Source organism: Rhinoraja longicauda, chromosome 6 (genome assembly GCF_053455715.1).
Source record: "Rhinoraja longicauda isolate Sanriku21f chromosome 6, sRhiLon1.1, whole genome shotgun sequence".
Lineage (NCBI taxonomy): Eukaryota > Metazoa > Chordata > Chondrichthyes > Rajiformes > Arhynchobatidae > Rhinoraja > Rhinoraja longicauda.
Window position 1 is genome coordinate 60,889,795 of NC_135958.1, and position 21,237 is coordinate 60,911,031.

Below are 21,237 nucleotides of genomic sequence, written 5' to 3' on the forward strand. Positions count from 1 at the left end.
GGGTTCGAGATAGGGGAGGGTTCGAGGGAGGGAAGGATTCGAGGGAGGGAAGGATTCGAGGGAGGGAAGGATTCGAGGGAGGGAAGGATTCGAGGGAGGGAAGGATTCGAGGGAGGGAAGGGTTCGAGATAGGGGAGGGTTCGAGTTAGGGGAGGGTTCGAGGGAGGGGAGGGTTTGAGGGAGGGAGTTTGAGGGGGGGAAGGGTTTGAGCTGCCGGCCTGTCGACTCCTTTCCCAGCCGAGCCCGTGAACTGTAGTAACCTCGCGGAGCCTGCGCCTTCTCAGGGCTGGGTTCTGTGCATCATCTCATGAGGCTTTGGTGCAGCCCTGCCTCGCTCCTCATTGGACTGCCTGCAAACCCAATCTGTCAGACCATGTGGCGTGTCGGGCCGGCGAATTAGTCATTTAAATAATCTAGTGAAGCACCGCCCAGCTACTGAAGGCAGCAGCTGAACCGGCGCCCCGCAAAGATCACATATATATAATCTATATATATATATTAAATATATCATCTAACATCAGTGCGCCAAGCCAGAGAATTAGGTGAGCAACTGGAGGAGGCCACAACACAGGTATGACTGGTCTTTCTGTCTTTGTGAACGTGTATTGGGTTGCACCTTTGTTGGAGGAACGGATCCCATTGCTACATTGGAAAGGCCACATTGAAATGAAAAGCTTGGCCGCACTAATCTTGGGCAGCCGGCAGGCATTGGAGGGAAGGAAGGCGTCTTTTCTAAACGAATTTGTATCCACAGGCAGAATAAACCGCAGATGCTGCAGTTTCTGGGCCCAAAAAAAAAAGCCCCGGCAACGTGCACTTTAATCCACAGGGTTATTGGATGTCTTGTGAACTCTGCCTGCCAGATCCCCGTCTCATTTTGATGAGCCTGGCTTGCCCTTGTGTGTTGTGGAGGCGATGGTGGTGTTACAGCGCTGCCATTTTTCCAGGAACCCTCGGGGTATTTTGTCACCGTGACTGGCGCACACCCAATGAAGGGAAAACCTTGCTGCTTTTTTTTTTAACGCAGGAGGGTCATTTTAGGGCGATCAGGCAGGGGTGGGTGGTGATGGTGCGTTTATTGTGTGGGAGAAAGAGTCCAGGCGAGGAGGTGGCTCCACGTTGCGGACATTAGGATGGGCGACCATGTTGCAATCCCTTGGCAAGGTGGTGGTATAAATCTCAAAAATGTTGTGTTTGTGGGTTTCCGACCCAGGCAGGGCAGATTTACAAAGTCTGTCGCGACATAAACACCCTCGACATTAGAAGCTGCACGGGAAGATTAAAAATGTTCCGTGTTGGGTCTGAATTCCGCAGACTTAATCCGATACTGACAATTTGTGGGCACACCATAAAACTGGAAGTGTGCAGCGAAACTGGAAGTGTGTCAGTGGTGCTCGATTCGCCTGAATATTGCGGGGTAAGATTCAATCGATTTAGCTCTCAATTCAAACCCAATTGCAGATTCCTCTGGAAGATAAGAAACCCGCCACCTGCTGTATCCTTTCCTGCCTACAGTCCACAACAATTTCCATCTTTGATCATTTGAGAATGGTAATTGTTGAGTACAGGATTGTGCGAAGAACTTTCATTGGCCAGGTGTGAGTGAACATTAGCTTATTAGTTGTGTGTCGCATCCAATGTGGGATCTTGTCCCCCCTCAGCGATATGTGTGGTCTGGACACCTGGGAAGGAATTTAAGTGAATTTACAACAACAAAAAAAGTGCTGAAGTAACTTACGGGTCAGGCAGCATCTCTGGAGTAAAGAAGAGATTGTCTCCAGCATTTTGTGTCTCCCGTTTAAAAAAACCCAGCAGCTGCAGTTTCATCCTACACATACATTTAAATGAGACTGGTGTCAAGGCTGCATTGTTGTTGTGAATGAGTTTGACTTGGGCAGAGGAAACTAGAAAGGAGGTGATCTCGGGAGTTCTGGTGTAAAAACAGGGGATAGAGAGGGGGCAGCATCTGAACTTCTAGAGTTGATGATCACTACCCTGGAGATGAGGACATGTTGTTGGAGATAAGAGTGCAGAGATTAGGTGGAGTGTGGTTTGTGGATGTGTTTAGGAGCTTCCTGTTCCCAGGTTGCGAGGGTAGATCTAGACGTGGTCAAAGCCCAATGTGTGAGCTGCACTCTGGAGAGAAGGGCCATAAATGAGAAACGTTTTGGATTGTACCCTGGGAAGCAAATGCGGTGAGAAAAGAAGTCATAGTTCTGCCACAGCCATGATGTAGATACAAGGGAGTAGTTGAGCAACTCAGTCTGTTGAATAGAGATTCCCAAGACCATTGAGAATGCAATGTATGTGACAGGGAGAGGTTAGTCCAGAAATGGACCGAGGAGCGGGAATGAACAAAGCTTGGGGAACGAGTAAATGCTTCCCACTACAGGCTATTTTGGTTAGAAGCAAGAAGTCAATATGAACAGATACACATGAGGCTGTGGTGTATACAATTTAACATGCGCAGTCTGGAGAGGAAGGGGGATTGGTGATAATGTTTGATCTGCTGTTTCCAGGAATGTAGTGAGAGAAAGGGGGAACATGTGTGTAAGAAGGAACAGCAGATGTTGGTTTAAACCGAAGTGAGACACAAAATGCTGGAGTAACAGTGGGACAGGCAGCTGGAGAGAAGGAATGGGTGATGCTTCGGGTCGAGACCCTTCTTCAGACTGGTTAGGGATAAGGGAAACCAGAGATATAGGCGATGATGTGATAAAGAACAATGAATGAAAGATGCAAAACAAGCAACAATGACAAAGGAAACAGGCCATTGTAAGCTGTTTGTAGGGTGAAAATGAGAAGCTAGTGTGACTTGGGTGGGGGAGGGTTAGAGAGAGAGAGAGGGAATGCTGGGGCTATCTGAAGTGAGAGAAATCAATATTCATACCACTGGGCTGTAAGCTGCCCAAGCAAAATATGAAATGCTGTTCTTCCAATTTGCGTTTTGCCTCACTCTGACAATGGAGGAGACCAATGACAGAAAGGTCTATGTAGGAATGGGAATCAGAATTAAAGTGTCCAGCAACCGGTAGATCAGGTTGATTCAGGCGGGCTGAGCGAAGGTGTTCCGTGAAACGATCGCCCAGTCTGCGTTTGGTCTCACCGATGTATAAGAGTCCACATTTTGAACAACAGATACAATAAATGTTGGGGGAGGTGCAAGTGAACCTCTGCCTAACCTGAAAGAACTGTCACGGTCCCTGGACAGAGTCGAGGGAGGAGGTACAGTGACAGGTGTTGCATCTTCTGCGGTTGCAGGGGAATGTACACGGGGAGGGGGTTTGGGTGGGAAGGGATAAGTTAACCAGGGAGTTGTGGAGGGAACGGAAGGCGGAAAGTGGTGGGGATGGGGAAATGTGGCTAGTGGTGGGATCCCGTTGGAGGTTGTGGATATTTCGGAGGATTATGTGTTGTATGCGACGGCTGATGGGGTGGAAGGCAAGGACTAGGGGGACTCTGTGTCTGTTGCGATGAGGGGGAGCAAGGGCGGAGCTGCGGGGTACCGAGGAGACACGAGTGAGGGCATCATCTATAATGGGAAAGGGGAACCCCCGTTTCCTAAAGAATGAGGACATCTTGGATGTCCTAGTATGGAACACCTCATCTTGGGCGCAGATGCAGCATAGACGGAGGAATTGGGAGTAGGGGATAGAGTCTTTGCAGGAAGCAGGGTGGGAAGAAGTGTAGTCGAGATAGTTGTGGGAGTCAGTGGGTTTGTAATAGACGTCAGTCAGTAGTCTATTTCCTGTGATGGAGATTGTAAGATCAAGAAAGGGGAGGGAGGTGTCGGAGATGGTCCAAGTAAATTTGAGTGCAGGATGAAAATTGATGGTGAAGTTGATGAAGTCCCTGAGTTCTGCATGGGTGCAGGAGGTAGCACCGATGCAGTCATCAATGTAACTGAGATGGAGTTCGGGGATAGGGCCAGTGTACGCCTGGAACAGGGATTGTACAACGTACCCTATAAAGAGGCAGGCATAGCTGGGGCCCATCCGGGTGCCCATAGTTATGTCTTGGAGGAAGTGGGAGGAGTCAAAGGAGTAGTTGTTGAGGGTGAGGACCAGCTCCGCTAGGCGGAGTACAGTATTAGTAGAGGGAATTTGGATGATTCTGCGGTCGAGGAAGAAACAGAGGGCTTTAAGGCCTTCCTGGTGGGGGATGGAGATGTAGAGTGGCTGAACATCCACAGTAAAGATGAGGGAGTGGGGGCTCGGAAAGTGGAAGTCTTTAAAGAGACAAAGGGTATGTGAGGTACCTTGGGCATAGGTCAGGAGAGATTGGATCATGGGGATAGGATGGAGTCGAGGTATGTGGAAATCATTTCCGTGGGACAGGAGCGTAGTGTAGATAAAGCATGGAAACAGGCCCACTCGGCCCATGCTGGTGGTCGATCACCCATTCTCTCTAGTTCTATGATATCCCACTTTCTCATCCACTCCTTACACACTAGGCACAATTTACAGAGGTCAATTAACCTACACATCCACGTCTTTGGTATGTAGGAGGAAATCCATGCTCACGGGGAGAATGTGCAAACTCCACGCAGACAGCACCCGAAGTTGGGATCAAACCTGGCTCTCTGGCGCTGTGTGGCAGCAACTCAACCAGCTGTGCCACTGTGCCTGACCCCTGGAACCCCATATGGGATGTAAAGCAGAGCTAGGTGCCTGAATGTGCCAGAGAGAGAGAGAGAGAGAGAGAGAGAGATACATGGGGCACTTTGAGATCATGGATTCAGAACCAGAATCTAGAGAGACAGAGGTGAATGGAAAGAATGCCGGAGGTCGCATGGAGAGAAGTACATAAAATTATGAGAGGCATAGAAAGGGTTGTCAGTCAGAACCTTTTTCCCAGGATGGAAATATTAAATGCTCAAGGGATTGACTTTAAGGTGAGATGGGTAAAGTTTAAAGGAGAAGTACGGAGCAAGTTCTTTACACACAGAGTAGCGGATGCCTGGATGGAGTTGCTGGGCTGGTGGGAGGAGGCAGATACGATAGTGGTTTTAGTTTTAGAGATACAACGCCCTTTGGCCCACTGAGTCCGCACCGACCAGCGATCCCCGCACATTAAGGTAGTTTAGGAAAATAACTGCGGATGCTGGTACAAATCGAAGGTATTTATTCACAAAATGCTGGAGTAACTCAGCAGGTCAGGCAGCATCTCAGGAGAGAAGGAATGGGTGACGTTTCAGGTCGAGACCCTTCTTTAGACTGAAAACATCACCCATTCCTTCTCTCCTGAGATGCTGCCTGACCTGCTGAGTTACTCCAGCATTTTGTGAATAAATACCCACACATTAAGGGATAATTTTACATTTATACTTGGCCAATTAACCTACAAGCCTGTACGTCCTTGGAGTGTGGGAGGAAACTGAAGATCTCGGAGAAAACCCACGCAGGTCACGGGGAGAACGTACAAACTCTGTACAGGCAAGTAGTCAGGATCCAACCCGGGTCTCTGGCGCTGTAAGGCAGCAACTCTACCGCTGTACCATCATGCTGCCCTGGCATTTAAGAGGCATTTGGATAGACACATGGATCTGGAGGGACCATGTGCACACAGATAAGAATTGGTCTTGGCATCCTGTCCGGCACAGACATTGCGGGCCGAATGGCCTGTTTCTGGGCTTCATTGTTCTGTGTTCTGATATGTACTTGGCAGTAAAATCTAAAATTTGTTTCGGCTGTGAAAGTTACAATATTTAAATCGGTGACATTAAGAAGTGTTCTTTAATAGATACATTTACTGGCACATTTTAGGTTGGGGTCAAAATTAGCTTGGATCCATGTGATACCACCGAGATAAGAAGTCAAAGAATATCAAAATTGTTGCAGCAATGGGACCTCTTCCCATTCCTTCAGGGAATGGAAATTTATATGTAAATCTCCACTGCGGACGACATTCCCTCCAGTCTTGCATAATCCTTTGAGTAAAGAATGTTGATTGTGTTGGTTACAAAATAATTTAGAGTTTCGCATAGTACCTGCAGTAAAACTAAATCAATATTTAGCCGAGGAATCTTGATCAAGATGTGGATTTCAAATGGCAGTTCTAATGGGATTTAGAGCGAAACTTCCTGCTGTACCTAAAAAAACAACAGTATACATGTAGGAAAGAACTGCAACATTATACTGAACGGTCATTGTGTTGCATTTGCAGTAAGAAAAGCTTTGAGAACCTTCAAACATGAGGGTGACAGTCTGCATTTGCTATACAATGGAAATGCTCAGCTCAGGGTTTTGTGAACACTGGTGATCTCTCTCCACACACAACAGACTGTTAGTAAGAGCCAGGAAAAATTCCTCTGAATGGTTTCAGTGAGTCTCAAATCAAAGCACAATTCAGTCCAATTATGTACAATGCAATGACATTAGAATGCAGCAGGAGTTGGGGCTACAGTGAAGGACATTGAAAGATTTGTTACCGATGCAGTCAGTAATAGGAGTACTGGCAAGGTGAAAGCCAAGCTTTCTCTCCATGGACCATTGCTTCATTTCTGCCACTGCTCTCAGAGCTGACTTCCAGAGCAGTCACTTCAAGGAGAGTTGTCAGTATTCTTGTACTGTTTACTCTTTAGAAGAGAGTTTTTACAAGCGATATACACAACATGTATTGTTCATGTAAAGCAGATCTTTTAAACTGATAAATTTTCATTTATTTCTTTGTCTAAAGAACCAATGGCAAAATGATTGAATATTCATATTGAATATTCAGGCCCTTCAGCCCACTAATCCATGCTGACCGTCGATCACCCGTTTGCACTAGCTCTATGTTATCCCACTTTCTCATCCACTTCCTGCAATTTACAGCCCAATTAATCTACAAACTCGCATGTCTTTGGGATGGGAGAGGAAAGCGGTGGAAACCCACACTGTCATAGGGAGAACATGCAAACTCCCCACAGACAGCGAGGAGATTGCATGTTCAGGATCGAACCCGGGTCTCTGGCGCTGCGAGGCAGTGGCTCTGCCTGCTGTGCCACTGTGTCGTCTACATGATGAGAAATCATATTTTGATTTTCATTGGTGGTGATGACTTGGAATCTAAATGGGCAAGAGAAGCCAAAGGTTGAGGGGAGATGCGAAAGAAGTATATAAAATTATGAGGCATAGATAGGGTAGATGGTTAGAACCTTTTTCCCCAGGGTGGAAATGTTAAAATCTAGAGGGCTGAGCTTTAAGGTGAGAGGGGCAAAGTTTAAAGAAGATGTGCGGCAGGTCTTTTTCGCACAGACAGTGGTTAGTGGAATGTGCTGCCAGGGGCTAAGGCAGAGGCAGGTACTAGAGTGGTATTTAAGAAGCATTTAGATAGATGCATAGATATTGAAGGGTGGCGCAGCGGTAGAGTTGCTGCCTTGTGGTGCCACAGACCTGTGTTCGATCCTAACTATGGGTGGTGTTTGTATGGGGTTTGTACGTTCTCCCTGTGACCAAGTGGGTTTTCTCTGGGTGCTCGGGTTTCCTTCAACGCTCCAAAGACCTATTGGTTTGTAGGCTAATTTGGGTTTGGTAAAAATTGTAAATTATCCCTAGTGTGTCGGACAGTGCTAGTGTATGGGGATCGCTGGTTGGCTCAGACTCGGTGAGCCGACTGGCCTGTTACCGCACTGTATCTCTAATCTAGACTTAAAAAAAAAAGATATGTAGAATATGGAGGGATATGGATCATGTGCAGGCCGAGGAGTTTAGTTTATCGTGGCATCGTGGTCAACACGGACATTGTGGGCCGGGAGGCCTGATTCTGTGCTGTACTGTTCTATGGTCTAAAATTGCTAATAGCACCTAAGAGGCAGCACACAGGGTCTGGGTGGCATTTCATTCTTTGATTTGAAATGTCTTATTAATTTACCTTTTTATGATTTTCCTATATATTTTTTTTAAAACCCTGTTATTTTGCAGAGAGAGGGTTTTAAATTGCTGCAAAGATAACAATGCATTGGCCTGTTTAAGATAAATCCATGGTTCAATAATCCTCATTAAACCTATTCTTAATTTTAGCAAGCTGCACTTAACGTGAAGTTTGTCAACCAAGCGGTCACGGAGGCGAGACACAAAAAGCTGGAGTAGCTCAGCGGGACAGGCAGCATCTCTGGAGGGAAGGAATGGGTGGCGTTTCGGGTCGAGACCCTTCTTCTTCACGGAGGTTGCTCTGTAGTTCCTGAACCGAGTCGATGGCTCATGGGTAGTGAAGGTCGATAACCATGGACATGATGGGAACATTCTGTGAGGATGCCGTCTCAGAGTGTTCTTGACATTCTACCAGCAAGTAATCTGTGATAAAGTGGCAGATTAAACTAATCTAACTGTCTCAGCAAAGAGAGCGCACCTGGGACAATAAACTAACAATAGGTTACAGCTGTTGGATGTGTCTGGAATGGTAATAGATAAATTCTTGCGCTGTGCCTCTGTTGTTACGAATGGCCATGCAAATCTAACACAAAACTTGTTTTCTGAGCAGAGCAGGTTGCTGGTACTGTAGAACGTCATCCCAATTTTGAGTAGAATGAGAGGACCAAAAAATAGAGTGGGATTTCAGTAGGGTGGCAACAAAGAATTGTCTTATCTTTTAAAAAAGAACATAAACTGCTGGAATAACATGAAGGAGTTATAGAAACATAGAAAATAGGTGCAGGAGGAGGCCATTTAGCCCTTTGAGCTAGCACCGCCATTCATTGTGATCATGGCTGATCATCTACAATCAGTAACCCATGCCTGCCTTCTCTTCATATCCCTTGATTCCGCTAGCCCCTGGAGCTCTATCTAACTCTCTTTTAAATTCATCCAGTGAATTGGCCTCTACGTCTAAATTAAACAAAAAAAATTATAGGGAAAACCCTATAATATTTAGTGCTATACGAATTTGGAAACAATTAAAAAAGACATTAAAATTAGATAATTTATCACTTTTTCTTCCAATTGTGAATAATCCTTTGTTTAAGCCTTCATGGGTAGACGGGGGTTTTACACAATGGAAGGATTATGGAATTAAAAATATGGGACAACTTTATAAGGAAGGCACCTTTCTGACATTTCAGGAGTTGCAACAGACTTATGGTCTTCGTGGAAATGATTATTTCAGATATCTTCAACTTAGAGATTATGTAAAATCGAACTCCCAAAATTTTCGAATTAGAAATTCAGAAATTCTTGATGAATGTTGGAACAAACATCCTAATACAGAAAAATTAATATCTTATATATATAATATCTTATTAGACAGTGACATTCCCTCCACGGACTTATACAGACAAAAATGGGAAAAAGAATTAAACCAAGTAATAACGAAAGATACTTGGGAAGAAAGTTTGCAACATATACATCAGTGTTCACTAAACGCCAGACATTCTCTAATACAATTTAAAGTAATACATAGGTTACACTATTCAAAAACAAAACTACATAAAATTTTCCAACATATCTCACCTAAATGTGATAAATGTCAACATTTAGAAGCTACATTATTTCATATGTTTGCAAACTGTATAAAAATTAAAAAATTCTGGGTAAATATTTTTAGCATAATATCTAAAGTAACCAGCACACAATTGGACCCAGATCCAAAATTAATTATACTCGGAATATTAGAATTAAATCAAACATTTAGAACAACACAAAGAAACTTTATTGATTATAGTTTAATAACAGGAAAAAAATTAATTCTAAAATTTTGGAAAGGCACTACGGCCCCCACAATCAAAATGTGGATTATAGAAATGACGGAGACCTTAAACGTGGAAAGAATCAGATTTTCCCTGTTGGACAAACAGGAATTATTCATTGGAACATGGTCTCCTTTTATTGATTACTTAAAGGGTCAGAATAGTTCAGCACAGGAACCTGACTAGCACTCGGACTAAAGAATGGATGAAATGCTATACTTTGAAATGTACGAATATATCTCGAATGAAGTTTTTGTTATTTTAATAAATTTTTCCATTCTTCTTTAACTAACTTTTTCCTTATTTTTTTTTTTTTTTTTTTTTAAATTTGTTTTTGTTTTTATTTTTCTTCTCTCTCTTTTCTTTCTTTACTTCATCTACTTCTTTAGTTCTATCTTGTTTAAAAAAAAAAAAAGGGGCAAAAGGTATTGGAGACAATATAATAAGAATTGACAATATTATCAATTTAAAAATGTATGACTGTAAAGATGTAAACAGGTTATGTACCTATCTCCAATAATTTTTTTTTAACAAAACAAAGAATTGTCTTATCTTTTAAAAAAGAACATAAACTGCTGGAATAACATGAAGGAGTTATAGAAACATAGAAAATAGGTGCAGGAGGAGGCCATTTAGCCCTTTGAGCTAGCACCGCCATTCATTGTGATCATGGCTGATCATCTACAATCAGTAACCCATGCCTGCCTTCTCTTCATATCCCTTGATTCCGCTAGCCCCTGGAGCTCTATCTAACTCTCTTTTAAATTCATCCAGTGAATTGGCCTCTACTTCCACAAATTCACAACTCTTTGGGTGAAAAAGTTTTTTCTCATCTCAGTTTTAAATGGCCTCCCTTTTATTCTTAGACTGCGGCCCCAGGTTCTAGAATCCCCCAAAATTGGGACCATTTTTCCGGCATCTAGCTTGTCTAATTCTTTTTATCATTTTATATGTTTCTATAAGATCCCCTCTCATCCGTCTAAATTCCAGTGAATACAAGCCCAGTCTTTCCTCATATGACAGTCCCGCCATCCCAGGGATTAACCTCGTGAACCTACGCTGCACTGCCTCAATAGCAAGGGTGTCCATCCTCAAATGAGGAGACCAAAACTGCACACAATACTCCAGATGTGGTCTCACCAGGGTACTGTACAAATGCAGAAGGACCTCTTTACTCCTCTCGTTATGAAGGCCAACATGCCATTATCTCTGGAGGGCATGAGGTTTTGGGCCAGGATGCATCTTCAGGCTGATTGTGGTGGGAAGAGAGAGGTGGGGTTGGGACAAAGCCAGGCAAGCGACAGATGGATACTGGTGAGGGGGGGTTTGATTGGCAGATGCTTGAACTAAGGCCAGAGCTGAAATGACAAAAGTGAAATAACTTCACCATCAATCTTCAATGTAAATCGTCAATATTAATCATATAATGCAGGCCTTTTAAACTGATAGATAATCATCTAACGCATTGTCTAAAGAACCAGAAGCAAGATGATGAGAAACCTTATGTTGATGCCGTTAGTTGTTATGACTGAATGTATTGTCTGAATGGGGAAGAGAACGGATTAAATGGTAATCACCAAAAGGAAATTGGTAAAATAGTTCAAATGGCCATTGATCGCCCCTTGGAGAAGGACAAAAATAATGAGCTGGATGGCGTTTCATTCAATGATTAGAAACGTTTTACTAATGTTTATGAATTTTGTGTATGGTGTTACTGAAACAGAATGTAAACAGTGTGGAGAGCCCCTCGCCATGAAAATGCAAGGAGTTTCTGAGCGTGTTCTCCTGCTTGTTGTTGGCTTTGCATTGTCTTGTGACCCTGATGCGTAACTCTGGTTAAGAAGGTTGCTACAGTTGGTCCCCACAGAGGTGATGGTGCTGTGGAATGTCTGATACAGTATCTGTGATGCAAGTCTTCAGAGCAAGACTGAAGGGAAGCTTGGCGTCACCCACTCTCCTCTGTTTCATTCTCAATCTTGCAATTTGTTACTTTTAGTCTAGTTTTATAAATCGTAGTATTTTGTGGGGAGGGTATAGGTAGTGATGAGACTCTATTTTAGATCTACCTCTGTTAAGGAAACTTTGAGCTAAATGGAACATGGAAAATATATTTTGCAGTTAACAATAACTAATTACTAGCTGTACTTGGACAGTTTCTGGATAGGAATGCTGTGGGGCAAATGCAGGCAAATGGGACTCGCCCAGAATGCCAACTTGGTCAGCATGGGCAAGTTGGCTGAAGGGCATGTTTCCGGGCATGACCATGACTGACTTGGGATAATATCTCACTAATGTATTGGAGTCCACATGGTGAAAGGTTCAGTCCCTTGTTTGTGCAGAGTTGGTTAATGTTGCCCTTGCTGCTAATTTTGATCAATGAGACATAAAACAAAAAAAGCTGCTGATGCTGGAATCTGGAGCAAAAAACCAACAGTTGGAGGAATTCAGTGGGTCAGACAGCACCTCTGGACGGAAACGAACAGACAACGTTTTGGGTTGAGACCCTTTCTCTGGACTGAAGGAGTGGGAGGAGATAGCTCGTATAAAGAGGTGAGGAGGCTGGGGTGAGAGTTGGTATGTGATGGGTGGATGCTGGTGAGGCAGGGTGAATGTAGTCAGGTGGGTAACAATAGGGACTGGGACATGGTGGGTGGAAGTAACCAAGGGCGTCTGCTTGCTAACCAGTTCAATTCCCAAGGAGGTATTGTTGACAATCTCCACTGATGCAGGTCTGCTGATGAGGAGATCCAGGGTCCAGTTGCGTAGTGAAGAGCAGAGACCCAGCTCCCTAAGTTTGGCTGTAGAAACAATACACTGCAGATGCTGGTTTACAAACAAGAACATCAAGTGCAGCATCTCTGGCGAATGTGGATAGACAACGTTTTGGGTCTGAACTGAAGAAGGGCCCCGACCCAAAATGTCACCTATCCATGTTCTCCAGAGATGCTGCCTAACTCGCTGAGTTATTCCAGTATTTTGTGTCCCCGGGTTTGATGAGTTGGTTTGTTGAAGAAACTGTTGATATCAAGGTATTATTGAGACAAAGGGTTCAGAGGAGCAATGTCAGGAAGAAGGATATATGTATCCAGCTTTCTCAATCCAAGGATGTTATCCCGCAGAAGGGACTGGTGCTCCAGTTTGTTTCATCCCAGGGAACGTTTAACTTTGCTTAGCTTAGAGAAACAGCGTGGAAACGGGCCATTCGGCCCATCGAGTCCGGCCGACCACCGATCCCTGTACACTAACATTATCCTACACACTAGGGACAGTTTACAATTTTTACTGAAGCCAATTAACCTACAAACCTGTACTTCTTTGGCGTGTCGGAGGAAACCGGAGCACCCGGAGAAAACCCACGCGTCATGGGGAGAATGTACAGACAGTACCTCTTGTTAGAATCAAATCTGGGTCTCTAGCGCTGTAAGGCAGCAACTCTACCACTAGTAGATTCAGAATTTACTTTAAATAACCTAACCTATCTTTTATTTCCATTAATGATCTAAGATCGAATTTTAACATACTCATAAACTACTTGTAAAATACTTTGCAAATCATTCTTTGGCATCTGTGCACCTGATTCTGACTGATGCAACATTGGAAATTGAAAATCATTGCAGCTAAATTTTGCTGTGTGTTATGGTAGATGAATAAGAACTGACTTGTGTAATTCATAATTTTAGAAGCTATTTTCATTCATAATTACAAATGGCAAATACACTAATTTATACATAAGCAGCGAGATCTCTGAGTTTCTCAACAAATAATTTCAATCCTCTAAAGGATTAGATACACTTGAAGATATTTAGCAGTTGGGGTGTATGTTTTAATGTTATATAATCATTTTTCTTTTGTGATTAGCATATATAATTTACATTTGCAAAGATAGATGTACAAATTTAGATGTTTCAGAAACGGGTGTCCATGAATGCTTTATACGTGATAACATTTTTTAAGGTGTATCCTGTGGTTTTTGGGGGGGGGAGAGAGAGAGAAGGAAGGTGGAGGGAGGGGAATGCAAGGGGATCCAGTGGGAGGAATGTGTGGAGAAAGAAACAAGTGTGATAGAGGGTAAGGGGGGGAAAGTGTGTGTGTGGGTACGCACCACAGTGGATATAGGAGGGAGAAATAGATAGAGGTTATCTTTAAATGGGGAATGCAATATTCTTGCCATTGGGTTGTTGAATAGTGGAATGTGAAGTGCTGTTCCTCTCATGTGCAAGGTTAGACATAGAGCCATACAGCATGGAAGCAGACTCTTTGGTCCAACTCTTCCATGCTGACCAAGGTGCCCCATCTTGTTCATTCTTTCTTAATGCCTTTGATTGCAGGTTGAAAAGAACCAGAATGGAGGAAATAGTGATAGCAGGCATTTCTGGGAGGCTGCCGGAGTCGGCCAACCTGGAGGAGTTTTGGAATAACCTCATCAACGGCATTGACATGGTAACAGACGATGACAGGCGGTGGAAACCAGGTGGGTAACGAGGAAATGGAAACTGTGAGCTTCATCACTCACTGTTGTTAAAGGTGCCAGAAACATTTTCTCAGGGCGGACAGCAATGGTGTAATAGACACAAAAAAGCTGGAGTAACTCAGCGGGACAGGCAGCATCTCTGGAGAGAAGGAATGGGTGACGTTTCGGGTCGATCCAAAACGCCACCCATTCCTTCTCTCCAGAGATGCTGCCTGTCCCGCTGAGTTACTCCAGCTTTTTGTGTCTATCTTCGGTTTAAACCAGCATCTGCTGTTCCTTCTTGCACAGCAACTGTGGAATTCCTGGTTCATTGCCTCTTGGTGAATTTTGTTTAACAGTGCTTTAGTGGGATGTTATACTCATCCCATATTGTATTAATAATATTAAAACATAAATAAGGGAGCAGAAAGTCAGAGAGAAATATAAACAATGATTTTTGATGCTTATCCTTTAGCTGCAGAACAATTTGCTTTAAAGTAAAATATTGCGTCTTGTTCCAGGAATTGTTGAATAATTGTTTTTGCAGTCAGAGAGGGGAAACTTCTTGTAACAGCAGTATAATTTGTTTAGCTCCACACCTTTACTAAATTGCAGTATAAGCCATGAGCAGGAATATATATTTATGTTCAAGAATCAAATCACAGACACATTCTGAACTGCAGCGGTGAAATATGTCCCGGAATGGCGGGACTGTCATATGTTGAAAGACTGGAGCGACTGGGCTTGTATACACTGGAATTTAGAAGGATGAGAGGGGATCTTATCGAAACGTATAAGATTATTAAGGGGTTGGACACGTTAGAGGCAGGAAACATGTTCCCAATGTTGGGGGAGTCCAGAACAAGGGGCCACAGTTTAAGAATAAGGGGTACGCCATTTAGAACTGAGATGAGGAAAAACTTTTTCAGTCAGAGAGTTGTGAATCTGGAATTCTCTGCCTCAGAAGGCAGTGGAGGCCAATTCTCTGAATGCATTCAAGAGAGAGCTAGATAGAGCTCTTAAGGATAGTGGAGTCAGGGGGTATGGGGAGAAGGCAGGAACGGGGTACTGATTGAGAATGATCAGCCATGATCACATTGAATGGCGGTACTGGCTCGAAGGGCCGAATGGCCTCCTCCTGCACCTATTGTCTAATATTTGTGCCTTCCCAATAATTTAAATTATTGTATGAATGCAGCCGTGTAGGTCTCAAAATATTCCTCTATTTCGAAGAAACCATCGACTGTCTAGGTATTATAGCAATGGCAAGTCTGTTTGGCAACTTTTAATTTGGGGTTGTAAACTTTGCCAAGACTTTTGGTGCATTGTTGAAGGTGATGCCTCTTGAATGAGGCATGAAACCAATATCCTGCCAAAGGTTTCTGATGGTTCAAGTGGATGCTTACAGTTCCCACGGCCCAATTGGCAGGCTAGAAGGGGTCGTGTAAGGACATGGCTGACCAAAGTTTTAAAGGTTTTTCCACACAGAGTGGTGAGTGCCTGGATTATGCTGCCTGGGGTGGTGGTGCAGAGACGATGGTGGTGATAAGGATATGGAGGGATATGGATCTTGTGTTGGCAAATTAGATTAATTTATTTTGGTGTTATGTTTGGCTTGGGCATTGTGGGCCAAAGGGCCTGTTCCATGGTCAATGCTCTAATGCTTAATGTTCAATGTTTTTTTAAAAAATGGTTTGGCTGGAAAGGCGCTAATTAAATTTGTTTTCAAAATCATCTCAAAGTACTTCTTAACTATCGGAGTATTCTGAAGTGTGTAAATACTGGGCGGCACGGTAGCGCAGCGGTAGAGTTGCTGCTTTACAGCGAATGCAGCGCCGGAGACACAGGTTCGATCCTGACTACGGGTGCTGCACTGTAAGGAGTTTGTACGTTCTCCCCGTGACCTGCGTGGGTTTTCTCCGAGATCTTCGGTTTCCTCCCACACTCCAAAGACGTACAGGTTTGTAGGTTAATTGGCTGGGTAAATGTAAAAATTGTCCCTAGTGGGTGTAGGGTAATGTTAATGTACGGGGATCACTGGGCGGCACGGACTTGGAGGGCCGAAAAGGCCTGTTTCCGGCTGTAGATATATGATATGATATGATAACAATGCAGTTGATAATTACTATGTTTACAACTTATTTTAACACATTTTAAATAGGCTTGGCATCAAAAAATGCAGTTGATGTAGATTGTTTTGGTGTGGTCAGTTGGACTTTGGCCCATCACAGCCATGCTGGCCTTTCTACACCAGTTCTGCACGAGCCATTCCATTCTTGGTGTACAAGAGCCAGCATGGCTGTGATGGGTATTCTTTCCTTTCTTTGATATGGTGGGCTAGAGGGTCCATTTCTTTGCTGTATAACTCTGATTCCAAAACTTCCATGAACGGCAATAAGTCCATGATGATGACCTGTTAAAAAAAATAATTCCATTGTTTGGGGAATAGACCGACGGGAGCTGTGGTAACTCCCTACATTTCGTTGAAGCATGGCATGGAATTTATTCCAAGCAACTGCCAGCTGACAGGTTTAATGTCTATCCCAGAGAAGGTTTGTTACCTCGCCAACTCCACACTCTGCAGCTATCAGCAAGTGATTTTAACGTGACTTTTCTCACCAGGGTTATACGGGCTCCCTCACAGGAATGGCAAACTGAAGGATATCAGCAGGTTTGATGCCTCCTTCTTTGGTGTCCACCCCAAGCAAGCGCACACAATGGACCCCCAGCTCCGGATCCTAATGGAGACCACCTATGAGGCAATTGTAGATGGAGGTAGGTATCCCTGTAACGTTCGATGAAGAATGTCTTCTGTGGCTGTATAAGTACCAGAGGAGGGAGTTGAGGCAGATACAATAACAACACTTAAAAGGTCACATGGTTTGTCTCTTTATAGTGACGGTCATCAGAAACTGATCTCACCCTGTTGCTAAGCCCTAAGTAGGGTAGATATCTAGAACTCGTGCTTTGCAGTGGGGAACTGATTTATACCTTGAAACCAGCTTGGAGCAAGATATAGCATTTGTCCCGTCCCAATTCTGGTGCATTACTGTCATTTATGCATTCCACACTGACGCAATGAAGATGTTCATTTGACTTCATTCCTCAGAGCGCAGGAGGCTGTGGGGTGATCTTACAGATGTGTATAAAATCACAAGGTAGATAGATGGGGCGAATGCACAGTCTTTTACCCAGAGTAGGGGAATCGAGAACTAGAGGGCATAGTTTCAAGATGAGAGGGGAAAGATTTAATAGTAACCTGTGGAGCAACATTGTCAGACAGAGGGTGGTGGGTAAATGGAATGAGGTGCCAGAGGAGGTAGTTGAGGCAGGTACAAGAGCAACATTTAAAGGACATTTGGACGGGTACATGGATAGGAACGGTTTAAAGGGATATGGCCAAATATGTGCAAATGGGACTAGGTTAGATGTGGCATGAAGGAGTTTGGCTGGTCTGTGTGTACATATGTCTCTGTCTGTGCCTCTGTGTGCATCTCTGCGTGTCCTTACTTTGTTTGGAGCCTGTCCAGGTGACCTGGTTTGTTTGCACCTGTCCCACAGGAATAAACCCCAACTCCCTGCGGGGGGGCAACACCGGGGTGTGGATCGGAGTGAGTGGCTCTGAAGCAGCTGAAGCCTTTAGCAGAGACCCGGAGGAGCTGCTGGGGTACAGCATGACGGGGTGCCAGCACGCCATGTTTGCAAACAGGATCTCCTACTTCTTCGATTTTAAAGGTGAGGAAGCCTCAAATTAAAAGTATGCTTTCAGGGAAAATTAAACTGTGTCTGTTGGGGGGAATTTTGTGTTTAACCCGTACCCTTTCACATGGGGCCCAGTTGTCCTCTTAATTATGGCTCAGATAAGAACAGGCACAAAGCACATCTTGTGGAGCAGTGGTGAAATCCTCGAGTCAGTTTATTCAAGGCCTTAACATTACGCGCTGGGAAACGCTCTGATAGAACCCAGTGTTTCAGAGATTCGCAGCATCTAGTCTTATATTCTGTGTTTCAATGGTTACACATGGTATTACATTCTTGAACTAATTGATCAGTTATCAATGTCTCTTTTAATCATTTAACCTTGCTTATTCTCTCTCTGAGTAATCTTTAACTTTCCCCTTAATTAACTTTAAAACATTCCTCTTATTTGTTTGACAAAAAAACCTTTTCTCAGGATTGGCTTTATTGCCCTTAGCTGGTTTATGACCCGCAATCTTTATTTCAACTTTAATTATGCCGTAGAATCTGAAAATATGATGTCTATTTATTGACTCTCCTGGCATCCTTAAGTTTATTTCGTCTCTCGTCTCAGCTTGCTTCCTCAGTGTATATGTTCTTGGGTTAAACATATTTACAAACTATTCATCTTTCTTATAATTTCCAGAATTTCTTGCATCATTGCCTATCATTCATTCAATTCTGTTTGATCTCAGTTTTATGAGGTAGATAACTAAGGTATGAAAGGTTTCCTGCAAAGCGAAACACACTCGAGTCAAGAGTTTCATTGTCATGTGTATCGGCAACAGAACAATGTTTTTACTTGCTGCAGCATTAACAGGCCTTTAAACACCCCGTTAATATTGCACAGATATTTAATATGGCCTTCAAATATCCCACAGATAAATGTACTATAATCAATCATAGAATAAATGAAATAGTAATACTACGTAACCACAATACTGCAAAACCCAAGTCCATAGTACAACCAAAGACGCAGTGCTTAGAAGATCATGGTTGCCGAGGTTAGTGTTGTGCAGTGTTCAAGAGCCTGATGGTTGCTGGGAAGAAGCTGTTCTTGGACCTGTTGGCCACAGTTCCCAGGCTCCTGTATCTTCTTCCCGATGGTAGCAGTGAGATGAGAGCATGGCTAGGGTGGTGTGGGTCTTTGATGATGCTGGCTGCCTTTTTGAGGCAGCTCCTTTTGTGGCTCCCTTTGGTAGTGGGGAGCCCAGTATCAGCGATGGAGCCCACCACTCTCTGTAGTCGTCTTCATTCTTGGGTATTCATGTTGCCAAACCAGACTGTGATGCAACCGATGCAACACATGTAGAAGTTCAGTGGAGTATTTGGTGACTTACCAAATGTCATCCATCTTCGAAGGAAGTAGCGACATTGATGAGCTTACTTTGTGATTGCATCAATGGGTTTGGCCCACGACAGATCTGCAGAGATATGCAAGCCCTGGAGCTTGAGGTTGTTGACTCTCTCCACTGCCATCCTGTGACCTTCAGCTTTCCCCTCCTGAAGTCAGCAATTGGCTCCGTTGTCTTGCTGACATTGAGACCAAAACTATTGTTCTGGCACCATTCAATGAGATTATCGATCTCCCTGTACTCTGATGCATAATTTCCCATTATTCATCTTCTGTTTTTGTAATCTTTTCTACCGAGTGGGTTTGCTCCAATTTCACAGTTTGAGAGAGGTGACAGGAATATATCAAAGGCAGATAAGAACAGCAGCGCTTACAAACCATGGTCTGGGTAGACAGACAGACAGAACCCTTTCCCCCGTATTGAACCGCCATAGACTAGAGGGTGTAGCTTTAAGGGACAACGTTTAAAGGAGCAGGGCAAGTTAAACATTTTTTTTAAAAAACTTGGCTTGGTGGGTGCCTGGAACGTACTGCCAGGGGTGATGAGAGCGTGGCCCGTCTGTGGCAATGTCAGGCAGTCTGTTCCCTCTCGTCCACCACCGAGGAGTTCCATCAATGACTTGCTTCTCCTCTGGATGTTAGGCCCCAGCTCGTCCATCGACACTGCCTGCTCATCCAGCCTGCTCGCGCTGGAAAACGCCTTCCATGCAATACGCCATGGCCAGTGCGATTCGGCCATCGTTGGAGGAGTCAACCTGCTGCTGAAACCCAACACATCTGTGCAGTTCATGAAGCTGGGCATGCTCAGCCCCGAAGGATCCTGCAAGTCTTTCGATGCCTCGGGTAAGAAACCACCTTGTTTCTGTATGATTTTATCTTTGGGTCAGAGACATGAAATGTATGTTTAAAGCTCTTCACAGTTTACCAGACAAATGACAGACTTTTCATGACATCTTTTTCCCAAGATAGGAGATTCTAAACCTAGAGGGCATAGCCTGAAGGTAAGAGGGGAGGGATTTAAGAGCGACTTCAGGGCAACATTTTTATTCGGAGGGTAGTCCCGTATGTGGAATGTTTAGCTGTCAGATGGAGCTATTGAGGTGGATAGAATTATGACTTTTGAAAGATATTTGGATAGATATATGGATGAAAAGAGTGTAGAGGAATATGGGCTAATGCTGGCAAATGCGACTAGCCCAGTGTGCCATTTTGTTCAGTTGGGCCAAAGGGCCTGTTTCGTGCTGTACAAAGCTACAACTATTTAAATTATTTTTTTCTATAATATTTAATGTTTAAATTCATGATCTCATTTGCTTTCTATACACCTAGGGTGAGCTGAGATGGCACTGCAGAAGATGCATAACAGCCAAGTAATCTTGCCACCTGCCAAGAAAGAACCTTTCCAACAAGCTAGTTTGTTTATCTAGTTGGGTGCATTGCATTTGCCAAATCTGTTTAACATTCTGCATTATTAATCGAACCTGGGCAACAAAGTCGTTATTTTGGCAAACCACTCTAATTTATTTGCACTGATTTTTTTTTCTCTCTCTGAAAAGCATCTATCACGAAATGCGTGAAATTGTCTTGTGTTTACAGGCAACGGTTACTGTCGATCCGAAGCATCTGTGGTGGTTCTTTTGATGAAGAAATCGGCAGCCAAACGAGTTTATGCATCGGTAGTTAATGCAGGAAGCAATACTGATGGTTACAAAGAACAAGGTATTTTTTCTTTTCATTCCTTTTCTTTCATTCCTTAATTCTTTTTCATTATATAGTTTTGCGGGGGGGGGGGGGGGGATTTCAGGTAAGTTAAAAAAAAATTGCAATAGGTGCATGAGAAGGCCCAGGCCCAAATTCAAAGTCAGAAATTTTTATTTGGGTTTTCGGGCCTCAGTTCTACACACAATTTAAAAACAACATTTTAAATTTAATACTTGCGACAGCAAACGACACAATAACATTCCTGATGTATCATAAACTGTGGTGCAGCCAGCAAAGTCTGGGAACATTTTGAATTAAATGTAGGCTGGT

At 43.7% G+C, this 21,237-nt stretch overlaps 1 protein-coding gene across 4 annotated transcripts in view; it reads left to right on the forward strand.

The window, feature by feature from the left end:
* Positions 1-290: 290 nt before the first annotated feature.
* fasn (fatty acid synthase) overlaps positions 291-21,237 on the forward strand; it is a 92,443-nt gene continuing 71,496 nt past the window's right edge. The window contains exons 1-6 of one of the 4 annotated variants that reach the window (XM_078401103.1): positions 291-571; positions 13,993-14,135; positions 16,737-16,889; positions 17,676-17,849; positions 19,849-20,049; positions 20,803-20,925. In XM_078401103.1, the coding sequence (XP_078257229.1) occupies positions 14,009-14,135; positions 16,737-16,889; positions 17,676-17,849; positions 19,849-20,049; positions 20,803-20,925 (778 nt within the window). In that variant the 5' untranslated portion in view covers positions 291-571; positions 13,993-14,008. Of the gene's footprint in view, positions 572-1,119; positions 1,165-1,194; positions 1,418-8,360; positions 8,383-13,992; positions 14,136-16,736; positions 16,890-17,675; positions 17,850-19,848; positions 20,050-20,802; positions 20,926-21,237 lie in introns of those variants that run through there. The other 3 variants (XM_078401106.1, XM_078401105.1, XM_078401102.1) reach the window with 3 other exon arrangements.